This window comes from Colobus angolensis, unplaced genomic scaffold, assembly GCF_000951035.1.
Source record: "Colobus angolensis palliatus isolate OR3802 unplaced genomic scaffold, Cang.pa_1.0 Scaffold53, whole genome shotgun sequence".
Lineage (NCBI taxonomy): Eukaryota > Metazoa > Chordata > Mammalia > Primates > Cercopithecidae > Colobus > Colobus angolensis.
The window spans coordinates 10,392,173-10,404,363 of record NW_012118821.1 but is presented as its reverse complement, the minus strand read 5'-3'; the positions used below and the strand labels follow the sequence as shown (position 1 = coordinate 10,404,363).

Below are 12,191 nucleotides of genomic sequence, written 5' to 3'. Positions count from 1 at the left end.
GCTCTTGGAAGGCTCAGCTCAAGGCCCAGACACGGGAGAAAACTGAATTCACAGCGCCAGTGTGAAAACGACGACGGGACAGAACGACGACGTCGGAAATCACATAACAAGAGCATGTCACGCACACGGCCTTCTCTGAATCCCAATAAAGTCTAAAGTAGTCAAGGCAGACGGAATTCCTCCCATCTCATACATGAGAAAACTGAGGCTCAGAGACAGGAGCACCTCCTCCCCAGGCACTGCACGAGAGACATGTGGCACGGTGAAAGCCAGAGCAGGTCCCCAGCCCCTGGAGCACAGGACCCACCCATGACAGCTCGCTGCCCCAGGGACATGATGAATGGCCCCTGCAGGGACACCCACAGAGCCCACGGTGAGCAGCACACACGGCTACGCTGTTCCTGGCACCCACCGGGCTTTCCCGGCTCCTCCCGGGCAGTGGCCCAGTGCTTAGGCGGCGTCCCTCCACGTGCCCACTGCTGCTCCTCAGGATGCTGCCCTCCAGGCTGGACTCCCCGGCCATGGCCACATACGGGTCCTGCAGCTTTGGGAAGCTGTCTGTCCTGGGGGGATTCTCCCATGGTGCTAACTCAGGCTCAGGGCAGGTGCCTCAGGGCAGCCCCTGGCCACCCACCCGCTCAGGGCAGCACCTTCCGAAAGCCGACCCTGCCCAGGGCACCACTTGTCTGTGAAGCATTTCGTGACCACTCCTCACTCTAATAATCAGTCTCTCAGGACATCCTCAACTCTGGTCAGTGGAATGACACAGTAGGCGGGAGGCCCGCTGGAAGGTGCCCGGGTTCAGCCTTGTGGGCCCTGGTCACACCACGGGGAGTGCAGGCAGCCCACGTGCTCAGACTTCCGAAGCGGCCACGGCCGCACCTCCAGCACCTCGGGGGAAGGGCCTGACCCTCATCAGGCTGGGGTCAGCAGCGCCTTGGTTTTAGGGCCTCAGGCCTCACAGGAGCTGTAACAACTTGAAACGCAGCGCTTCCAGGTTCCCATGATCTGGCAGGACCCCTGTCCTCAGCAAGGCCAAAGAACAGCCTCCAGGGGGTTAGGGTCAGACTCCTAAGTCCAGACACAACTGCCTGATCAGTTCTCTTTATCTTGTATCACAAGCAGCACTACCTAGTGACCTGCTAGAGCACTGCCCCCATCTGGTTCCCAGGGAAACAGAGCTACAACTGAGCCCCAAAACGAAAGCTGATGAGAAGGCCAACCTCTGGGCTCCCTGCGAGGGCCGGGGGTCAGGACCACCCCAAATATCACCCTGCATCCCCGAGCAGCCCCGAGAGGTGTCCCAGAGTGGGGCCCTCCTGTGCAGAGCACGCCTGATCCTCACGGGTCACAGTGGGAGGTGCGTCTCCAGGTGGTAGGAATTCTCCCACTGTGGAGGAGCCAAGGGGAAAAGGAGGAGAAAAGCCAAGGTGAAAAGTCTTCAGAGAGAACCAGCATCCTGTCCTCTGTGGCCCTGTGGATTTGGCAAAGGAAAGTCAAGGCAGGGAAGTGGTGACAGGAGCTGGGGCGGGCCCCCTCCCACTCGAAGGCCTCCTAGTGAAAGGGGCCTATTTCAGCACAAAACCTTCCCTGTGCCACCCTCCCTACTCTCAACCCCCAAAACAGAGCTTCTGTCCTTGTCTTCAAAGAGCCACACCAACGGCAGAGGAACGAGAAGGCACATCCTACTGTGACCAAGGGCAGAGGAACGAGAAGGTACATCCTACTGTGGCAGCATCCTTTACCCAGTGCCAAGGGTTTGCACAGCAAGGTCTGGGGACCTTCTCTGAAGGGGCCCTCCGCAAGCCGCGTGTTTCATTCGAGAGATCACCGCACAGCTTGCATTCTACTTCCTAACATATCCACATTCATTCGAGGCCACAAATCACATTTTCATTACTTAAAATCAAATAGAAGTGACACTACAGAAAGACACACCACCCTTATCCTGTGGCTTCAAGCACGCCAGCACCCTGCCACCCACCCCAGGAGGTGTTGTGCCCTGCTTAAAAAGTTCCCGTCATGGAAGGGAAGGCTCGGTCAGCGAGCCGTGAGAGCGGATGGGCTCCTGGGCTGGCCCAATGCTCCCAGTGGGCTCTGCTGCCTGTGCCGGGGGTTCCTGCGGTGGCTGCTCCCCAGTGCAGAGGAGGCTATGGCTGCAGCACTGCCCACCTCTCCTGGGGGTAAGGTGCACTGGAGTGGGCATACGGTGTGCTCCAGATGCTCAGAGCCCACTGCTCAGGACTGTTTGCACACACCCCTGGAGTCCCGTCCTTGCAGGGTACATAGACCCAAGTCTGAGACAAACCTGTTCACAACAGCCTCATGTTTTCTCATTATTTAACAGCAGTGTTAGTTAACTGTGTCCGTTTTACAGATGAAAGCTCCAGAGGTTTACTTGACTTGTCCAGGATTAGAAAGCCAGTAAACACCAGAGGGAAAAGCAGAAAGTCTAGGTTTTCCAGTCACCAAACCTGGTGCCCTCTCTACTGCCCAGTACCCCTGTAAGACCGCTGCCTCCCCAGCCTCCACTGCCCTGCTCCCACCATGCCCACCTAAGGAGGTAAAAGAAAGGCTGGGTAAATAACTGGACCACTTGACATTTAGCTTCCCTTTTTAATTTTTCAGTGCAGTCTGATGATGGGTCTCACTCATTCCCAAACGCCTCTCTGGGGTGTGCTAAGTTTTCATGTCTAGAGTGTGACAGAGGACGCGAGACAGAGAAAGGGTAAGGAACCCATTCCAGGTCACACACTTCACTTCCAGGACAGTGCAGTTCCTGAGGACGCAGACCCAGATGAATTTAGCTGCTCAGTTGTCATTTTCTTACGTTTCCTCCTACTCATTTATTCAGTACACCTCAGCAGCCTTGTTCCCAAGAAAAATCCACTATATCTTCCTAAATCTCACTGAGATGATAATTTCAACATAGTTCAAATTAGTCGATTCAGTCTCTCACTATGTTCTGAGTAGCTATGATGTAGCAAAATGGCTGATCACTCAAATGGGGTCATGTTTCAGAGGAAGACGGTGCCAGGATGAGCAGCTGAAGCTGCGCGGCCTCTGCAGGCCAGGGCACTCGGCACAGAGGCAAGCAGCCGTGTCCAGCCCTGCCAGGGGCTTCCAGTCAGCAGGCGAGACAAGAAACAGGGAGACAAGTGTCCTGGCAGAAACAGCCACACAGGGGCAGGGAGACGGGCTGGGACCCCGGGGAGCTAGGGTAGAGCAGGGCTTTTAGGAGGCCATAGTTCTATTATTTTATTTTATTTTACTTTAATTTACTTTATCTACTTTACTTTACTTTGCTTTATTTTATTTTATTTTGTTTCTATTTTTTGAGACAGAGTCTCATTCTGTCACCCAGGCTGGAGTGCAATGGCGCAATCTCAGCTCACTGCAACCGCTGCCTCCTGGGGTCAAGCGATTCTCCTGCCTCAGCCTCTCGAATAGCTGGGACTACAGGCACACACCATCACACCCGGCTAATTCTTGTATTTTTAGTAGAGATAGGGTTTCACCATGTTGGCCAGGCTGGTCTCGAGCTCCTGACCTCAAGTGATCCGCCCGCCTCGGCCTCCCAAAGTGCTGGGATAACAGGTATGAGTCATGTGCTGGCCCTTTTTCATTTTTAAAAAATTTTATTGTCTATACTTAAGGTCTGCAATATGATGCGGGGATACAGAGAGAAAAGGTCACTATAGTGAAACGAATTAACATATCCATCAGCTCACACAGCTACTCGTTCTCTTTTTCTGTGGCAAGAGCAGCTACAATCCACTCACTTAGGGAAAATCCCAAATATGATACAAGACAATCAACAATAGCCCCGCTGTAAATGAGGTCTCTGGCCTTCTCCATCCTACATACCTGCTTGTTTGCATCCTCAGACCTACAATTCCCAGTGCCCCTTCCTTAACCATGTAACCATGGTTTTATTCTCAATCTCTGTATACTCAACTTGTTTTGTCGTTAAACTCCATGGATGAGCTATCCTGTATTATTTTTTTCTTTTTCAGATAGGGTCTAACTCTGTCACCAGGCTGGAGTGCAGTGGCACTATCACAGGTCACTGCAGCCTCAGACTCCTGGACTCAAGTGCTCCTCCCGCCTCAGCCTCCTGAGTAGCTGGACCCACAGGCACATGCCACCACACCCAGTTAATTTTTAAATTTTTCTTTTTTTTGGTAGAGACACAGTCTTGTCATGTTGCCCAGACTGGTCTTGAACTCCTGGGCTCAAGCAATCCACCCACCTTGGCCTCCATTTCTAAGGGTAAAAAAGAGCTCCCAATGTGTAGACAAGAGAGAGGGTGGGGAGTGGGCCAGAGCTACAGAAAGGCACAAAGGCAGAGGGATGTCACCTGGGAAGCTGTGGGAACCTGGTGTGTTGGCACCAGTTCCGGGAACTCAGACCTCCAGGTCCAAACATCTGTGTTCACACCCGTCATAGCAGACTACCTCGGCGGGAAGCACGAGTCTGCGTCACACTGAGACTACCTCGGCGGGAAGCACATGAGTCTGTGTCACACTGAGACTACCTCGGCGGGAAGCACATGAGTCTGTGTCACACTGAGACTACCTTGGCGGGAAGCACGAGTCTGCCTCACACTGAGACATCCCTCTCTAAGGACCATTTCAACCTGGGGTGCCACCCCTACCGCCTGCTCATCACGTGGGGTCCACCACATTTAATGCTCTAGGGGGTCAGCCTGGGTTCCCTGGATCAGAGACCACCCACCACGCTCTAATGATCTCGGGGTACCAGCAGGGTTACCCTGGATCAGAGTCTGACCACACTCTTATGATCTGGGGGCACCAGCCTGGGTTCCCCTGGATCAGAGCCCACCCACCACGATCTAACAATCTCAGGTGCCAGCCTGGGATCCCTTGCATCAGAGCCCACCCACCCAGCTCTAGTGATCTTGGGGCACCAGCCTGGGTTCCCTTGGATCAGAGACCACCCACTGTGCTCTAATAATCTCAGGGCACCAGCCTGCATTTCTTTGGATCAGAGTCCACCCAGCATGCTCTAATGATCCCGGGCACCAGCCTGCGTTTCTTTGGATCAGAGTCCAGCCACCACGCTCTAATGATCCCGGGCACCAGCCTGCGTTTCTTTGGATCAGAGTCCAGCCACCACGCTCTAATGATCCCGGGCACCAGACTGGGTTACCCTCGAACAGAGCCCACCCACAGCACTCTAAAGATCTCGGGACACCAGGCTGGGCTCCCCCAGATGAAGGTTCCATGACTATTCTCTAATGAACTTGGAGTACCAGCCTGGGCTCCGCTGGGTCACAGTTCCATGACTACTCTCTAATGATCTCGAGGCACCAGCCTGGACTCCCCTGCGTCAGAGGTCCTTAGATATTGACAAGGTTCCCCTCGGCGAATTCCTGAAGTTCAGGAGTGAGGAACTAAATTCCATTCTTGTTTTTCTATAGAAACCCACAAAGTGCTCTGGAGTGACCACCACTCAATGCGTATAATCTCAGCTAAACGCAGGAGTTAGTTTCACTCTGCAAACGTGTTTTTCAAACAAGGTGTACAAGTCTGTGAAAAGATTTAGAGAGCAGCAAGAGAAGTGGATGAAGGTTTTAAAAATGGCTTGCACCAGTATAAGCGATCAAGTTAGGACATGGTCACAAAGACACGAAAGGGGAGACAATGGAAGGTCCAGAGCAAAGGGGACACAGCGCCAGACCACTGGTGCCCTCTGCTGATTGTGAGGCCACCACACAGAGTGTCACCAAGGATGGTGTGAGCAGAGGCAGGCACACACTCATGAGATGGTGTGAGCAGAGGAAGGCGCACGTATACTCATGAGACAGTGTGAGCAGAGGCAGGCACATGTACACTCACGAGACGGTGTGAGCAGAGGCAGGGGCACACACTCATGAGGTGGTGTGAGCAGAAGCAGGCATGTGCACACTCATGAGATGGTGTCAGCAGAGGCAGGCACACACACATGATACAGTGTGAGCAGAGGCAGGCATGTGCACACTCATGAGACGGTGTGAGCAGAGGCAGGCACACAATCACAAGACTGTGTGAGCAGAGGCAGGCGTACATGGTGTACCCTAATTCAGAAACATACATTAGAAATTAAAGCAGCAAAGTTGGGTTTTTTTTATGTTTATCTGAAACATATGCTTTTTTCCTCAATGAACCTTAAGAAAACCTTGGGTGAAACAAGTTCTAAATATAGGAAGTGAGATGCATAGAAAGGTCAAGGCCTGCTGGTTGCATATTCTGAAGTACACATAAATTGGGGAGGGAGGTGACTGGAAGTACCTGGCAGCTCCAAAGGGAGAAATCCCAAGAGAAATATATCACTCATGTTAATTCCCTGCGTGACCAGGCTCCTTTCAGGTGGCAACACCACAGCCTCTTGTGGCTCCAGGTCCAATTGAGACCTGCAGGTTGTGCCGTTATTTGCTGTGTGTGGAGGCCTGCGTGCTCCTCAGAGGCCAGCCTGCCACCTGCCACGTCCCCACCTCCGTATCCGACCCGCAATCTACTCCCACAGACTAGTCACTGTGGAGATCTCTCCTGTTTCAAGTACGTACAGTCCCGTCGAGACAGCTTCTACCCTGGCCACAGTCACTCCTTTTGCTTTCATAGACATGCATTCTTCTTATAAAATTATCAGAAAGGAGAGTTAAGTTGTTTTTTAAATCTTCATCATCTATGTAGAAAACATTCCATGAGTTTATTGTGCTACAACTCCCCCTTTCACCAACTCCAAGAATGTCCTTTTCACAATCATCACAGGTAATAACTGAAAACAGATCAACAGCAGGTATAAATCCCTATCAGCAATCGACGGCAATCTGTCACTTGTTCCTTGCATGAATAGAGATTTAAGCTAGGAGATATGGATGTATGGTTTAATCTGAAAATGTTTGACTTTTTAGGATACTTTAACCTCATGCAAATTTTCTATCATTTTCTAAGACAATGTGCAGAGAACATCACTCTTCAAGGAGACTTTGCCTGTGAGCGTCAGATCCTTCAGCTGTGCACGGAAACTCAACACTGCCGTTCCTGACCACCCTTCCTATGAATAGTCAGGGTACAGAGAAAGGGTTTCTTGCTTGCATTTAAAAAAATAAGTCACGAGCTCATCCACTTCTGCGTATTTGTGATGTTCATTCTAGCATGTGTGCTTGTGTGCACAAGAGTTCTACCACACTGCAGACTTCACTGATTAGAAGAGACTCAGTGTGAAGCAATAAAGATAGAATGTAAACACTGTTGCTTCTGACAAATAACCAATAGCAACATCCTAAAGAAGAGTGAGGCCCTCCAAATGAATTGTTTCTAGACACTCTCCCCAGAGGCCCCGTCTCCTTGGCTGCTGTCTCCTTTCCTCCCCATAAGATCCATGGAAGGCCAGGCGCAGTGGCTCACACCTGTAATCCCAGTGCTTTGGGAGGCTGAAGCGGGCAGATCACTTGAGCTCAGGAGTTCAAGACCAGCCTGGGCAACACAGTGAGACCTCATCTCTACTACAAATGTTTTTAAAAATCAGCCAGATACAGCAGTGCATACCTGTGGTCCCAGCTATTTCGAGAGGCTGAGGTGGGAGGATTGCTTGAGCCTGGGAGGCGGAGGTGGCAGTGAGCCAAGATGGTGCCACTGCACTCCAGACTGGGTGACAAGAGCCAAGAGCGAGGCTCTATATCAAAAAAAAAAAAAAAAAAAAAAAAGCCTGAAAAAGGATTTCAGGACATCTGTGAAGAAAGATACAGAAAACAACTTTAGAAGAGGGCAACCGCCTGCCGGAAGGAGGGTGCTCCTAACAACTCACGCCAGCTGGCCTGTGATCCGCCCGCCCTCTCCACCTACGGTTCTACTTCCCACACTGCCTGCCCCTGCCCCACACAGGGTGTGCGCCGAAAGGCGTGTCTCAGAAGCCCTCGGTCTCTTCATTGAAAGAAGCCAACTGTTCACCAAAATACCACACACACTAATGGAAACAAAAAGAAGGAAGGGCTACAAAGGAGGAGGAACAAAGAAAACACGTGTGGGGCTCCAAGGACGGCAGACAACAGGAGCTGCTCTATGAGCACATCCCAATAAACAGCACACCAGGAACAGACACACAGTAAACGCCGCAAGAGGCCTCCCAACAGCCCAGGCAACGGCAGGGGAAAAGCACAATGGGAGAAAACACTATTGGAAGACAAGGAGGATACAGTGCAACTCTGATCTTTGCAAAGAGATTTGTTACAATGAAGTGACGATTTAAGCAATGTCGTCTAATCTAAGTTTGCGGTGCTTTTGGATTTAATTCATATTTGATTCATTGAAATGTGGAAGCCTACTGATTCAGAGGCGAGCTAAGTGCAAAAACTACAGAGCACAAGTATGTTTGCAAAACACGGGAAGTCTCTAGAACGTTTTCCCTGCACTGGGTTATGCAGAGCAAGCTTAGGTCTGTGACTCCAGGCTTGTCCAGAGGCACCTGAAGCCGGAGGGCCTGGCGCCGTGCCCCATGGGTGCGACCGCTGCTGCAGATGACCCGATTCAGGTGAGACCCGGCGCCACGCGTGCTTCGAAGGGCGAAGAGCCAGGTTAAGCACAAGTCAAGTAGCTGTGCTGCTCTTTCCTGATCAGAGCAGGAACTCGCAGCATTTCACACTGGAAAACAGCCTTCCCTGCGGGATGTAAATCTCAGCTCTGCCTATGGCAGGAATAAAACAGAGTTCTTGGAACTTAGACACGAATGTTGTGGAACAGTTTTGTCTTTCTTCCTCGAGAGGCTGACAGATTAGGGAAATACTTAACAGAAGATCCATGCTGCCTTCGAAGTCTGGCAGAAAGAGTCAGTCTCTGGAAGCCACGACTGAAAATCACGAGATCCAGGGTAACTTGAAGGACGCGATCAACTTATGCCTGTGGACGACCAACAAGACCAAGATTGCTCGGCAACTGTGTTCGTTTTCTGTTGCTCCTACAAATTGCCACAAACTTGGCAGCTTAACTCAAAGCCCACTTACAGCTGTGAGCAGCTGAGGGTGGTCCCAGCAGACAGCCAGGAAACAGGCCTGCATCCTATAACCCCAGGAGCCACGTGAGGTGAGAGCCCTGACACAGCCTGGCAGGGGCCTGGATGGCAGCCTGGAGACCCCAGGCCAGGGCCCTACAAAGCCACAGCCAGTACATGCCGTTGAAGAGGCTTGTGCTGTTGGAAGCTCTCTGTTTGTGGGAATTCCTCTGCAGTGTATAATGACTATGGAAGCAGGGGCCGCGGTAACAAATGCCTGCAATGCAGGAGGAGCTCTGGATTCCAGCAGTGGGTAGAGGCTGGGAGGCTTTTGAGGAGCCACAGAAAAAGCAGAGCGTGCCTGGAATATCCAGGGGGCAGAAAGGCCGTGCCCTGCAGGGTCGTGGAGGCAGCTCTTGTTGTGCTGAGGCTGGTCCTGCACTCAGGGGATTTCCTGGTGGGGGGACAGGGCAAGAGTGGAGGAGAGGGCAAAGGCGGGAAGAGCTATACGATGGTGGAGTAACTAAAAGCCCAGCATCTCCAGCCAGAAAAGGTGCTGAAATGAAAAGCCTAACTGATATGGTCTGGGTCTGGGTCCCCACCCAAATCTCGTCTTGAATTGTAATCCCGTGTCAGGAGAGGAACCTGGTGGGAGACGACTGGATCACGGGGTGGACTTCCCCCTTGCTGTTCTCGTGACAGTAAGTTCTCAGAAGATCTGGTTGTTTGAAGGTGCGTGGCTCTTCCCACTTTGCTGTCTCTCTCCTGCTGCCTTGTGAAGAAGGCCCTGGCTTCCCCGTCACCCCCCATGGTGACTGTGCATTTCCTGAGGCCACCCAGTCATGCTTTCTGTTAAGCCTGTAGAACTGTGAGTCCATTAAACTTCTTCATAAATTACTCAGTCCCAGGTAGTTCTTCACAGCAGTGCGAGAATGGACTAATACCCTGACTGTCAGGAGGGTGTGCCCCTAAGAAAAGGCTGAGGATGGGCCACACTGCTTGTGGTTAAAGCCTCGGGAAGATCAGGAGGTCAGAGTGCAGGCCTAGGAAGGGCCTCTCAAGAAGCGGAGGAAGCATCTCACAGATCCTCAGGCAGAAGAGAGAGTGAAGGGTGAAGGGTGAAGGTGAAGGGTCAAGGGTGAAGTGGGCAGTCCCTTGGCTGTCTTAGCAGGAGACCAAGGCAGAGAAGAGATCGTTTCTAAAAGATCTGCAGTTAGGCTCTTGTCTGAGAAAGTGAAGCCTCAGGAAATCTACTGAAGACCCACAGATTCTTGAGAAACGTGTTTCTGCTGAGACACTGTCAGCTTGGACCAGTCGGCACAGAGAGCAGACAAAACACAAGGAGGCTCTCGGATCCCCAACCTCCTGCTGGCAGGAGGGAGACGCACAGCCACACTCAGCCACAAGCCACAAGCCACACTGCTCTCCAAGTGGAAGGCAGGGCCCTCAGAGAGCGGACACGGGGCGGCTGTGAACTTAAAGTGGAAGGAGGGCCGGGCACGGTGGCTCACGTCTGTAATCCTAGCACTTTGGGAGGCCGAGGCAGGTGGATCACTTGAGGTCAAAAGTTCAAGACCAGCCTGGACAACATGGTGAAACCCTGTCTCTATTAAAAATATAAAAATTAGCCGGGCATGATGACGTGCACCTGTAATCACAGCTACTCGAGAGGCTGAGGCAGGAGAACTGCTTGAACCCAGGAGGCAGAGGTTGCAGTGAGCCCAGATTGTACCACTGCACTCCAGCCTGGGTGACAGAGCGAGACTCTGTCAAGAAAAGAAAAGAAAGGGAAAAGCAAAGGGAAAGGGAAGGGAAACACACAGAACTCGGTGAAAGCAGAATTTTAGATCAGGATGTCCTGGTGACCAGCCTAGTACACAAGCCATGCAATCTCTACACATCAATGTTCTAAAGCCAGGGTATGAGAGGAAAGACCAGACAGAATGCATTAAAAGTATCTAAAAAGGCATTCAGCCTGTGGGACAAATGAAGGCAACATTTTAGAAACTACATATCAAAAACTACAAAGAATTTGTTCTGGCTTACATGGTAAAGAAAGAGATCCTAGGAGATATTTCTCCATAGAGCCAGAATTTAGAAAGGAGTCATTGACGATGACCGAACAAGGAGAACTGGGGAAGAGGGAGGCTCAGTTCAGTGACTCAGGCGTCTGCATTGACACAAACTAAGGTCCCAGAGCCCCAGAGCCCCAAGAGCCTAGAGAGTCCAACAGCAGGCAGGAAGAAGCCTATCAGGCGTATCACCAGTCAACGCGCGTGTGTGCATGGAACTGCCCTTACCAAAGAGGACTGGAAGACAGTCACCAGACACTATAGGAAAGAGGTGAATCCCTGCTGCTGCCTGCAACGTACAGTTTCTGCATCAGGATGCCTGTGTCTGCCTCACCAGAACCTCCAGCACTGTACTTCCCTGACCAAGGGGTCAACGTTCCTGGAACAGCTGATTCCATCTTCAATTCTTAGAATCTTAAGATTCTAATAATTTCTGCAAACACCAATATCACAGCTTCTCTGTGTATGCAACACCTTCATTAATGGTTAAATCTTTTAAGTCACGTGTCGACCCATTATCAATACAAAACCAGTCTTAGGAAATACCTCCAGTTACCTCCAGTGACCAGGTACCTCAGAAAAGCCGCACTTACCTCTGTTGTAGCAGGTCGCCAGCACACCTCTGTCTGCAGGACTGGCACTAATGTGCCAGATTTCACCCGCTTGATGGAGGAGGACATTTTTATTTATAATGTTGTTTTCATCATCAAAATCTATGATGTGGATCTAGAAATACAAGAAAGAGCACATCAGGATCTCAAACACTTTCCTCAGTACCTTCATCAGACGTCATGATTACAAAGAATAATCACATGCACATTTCATGACAGATACATCTTTAATTAATTGTTATTAGGCCAACAGTATGTACTTCTATAATTTCTTACTGGACTCCTCTTCAAAGACAAGTTAGAAAATCCCTGTGGAACATTTTTAAGATTGCAAGCTACGTACGATTGCCCTCTGGTCATACCCAGTCTTAAAGAAATAAGGCACCAAACACTGTGTCTTCAAGTGGTTCTAAGACTGAGCCACTGTTGGTGTCAAGGCCAGAGCTGCCCAGGGCTGTCCCTATCAGCAAGGTCCTCCCAGCCTGCTGCATGGCTGCTGGGGAGGGCAGGGATGGCA

The 12,191-nt window shown here is 51.2% G+C and overlaps 1 protein-coding gene across 2 annotated transcripts in view; it reads right to left on the bottom strand.

The window, feature by feature from the left end:
* The window catches only part of TSSC1 (tumor suppressing subtransferable candidate 1), a 173,634-nt gene that overhangs the window by 127,953 nt on the left and 33,490 nt on the right, over positions 1 to 12,191 (bottom strand). For both annotated transcript variants that reach the window (XM_011960956.1, XM_011960958.1), the window contains exon 3: positions 11,657 to 11,789. In XM_011960956.1, the coding sequence (XP_011816346.1) occupies positions 11,657 to 11,789 (133 nt within the window). The remainder of the gene's footprint in view (positions 1 to 11,656; positions 11,790 to 12,191) is intronic.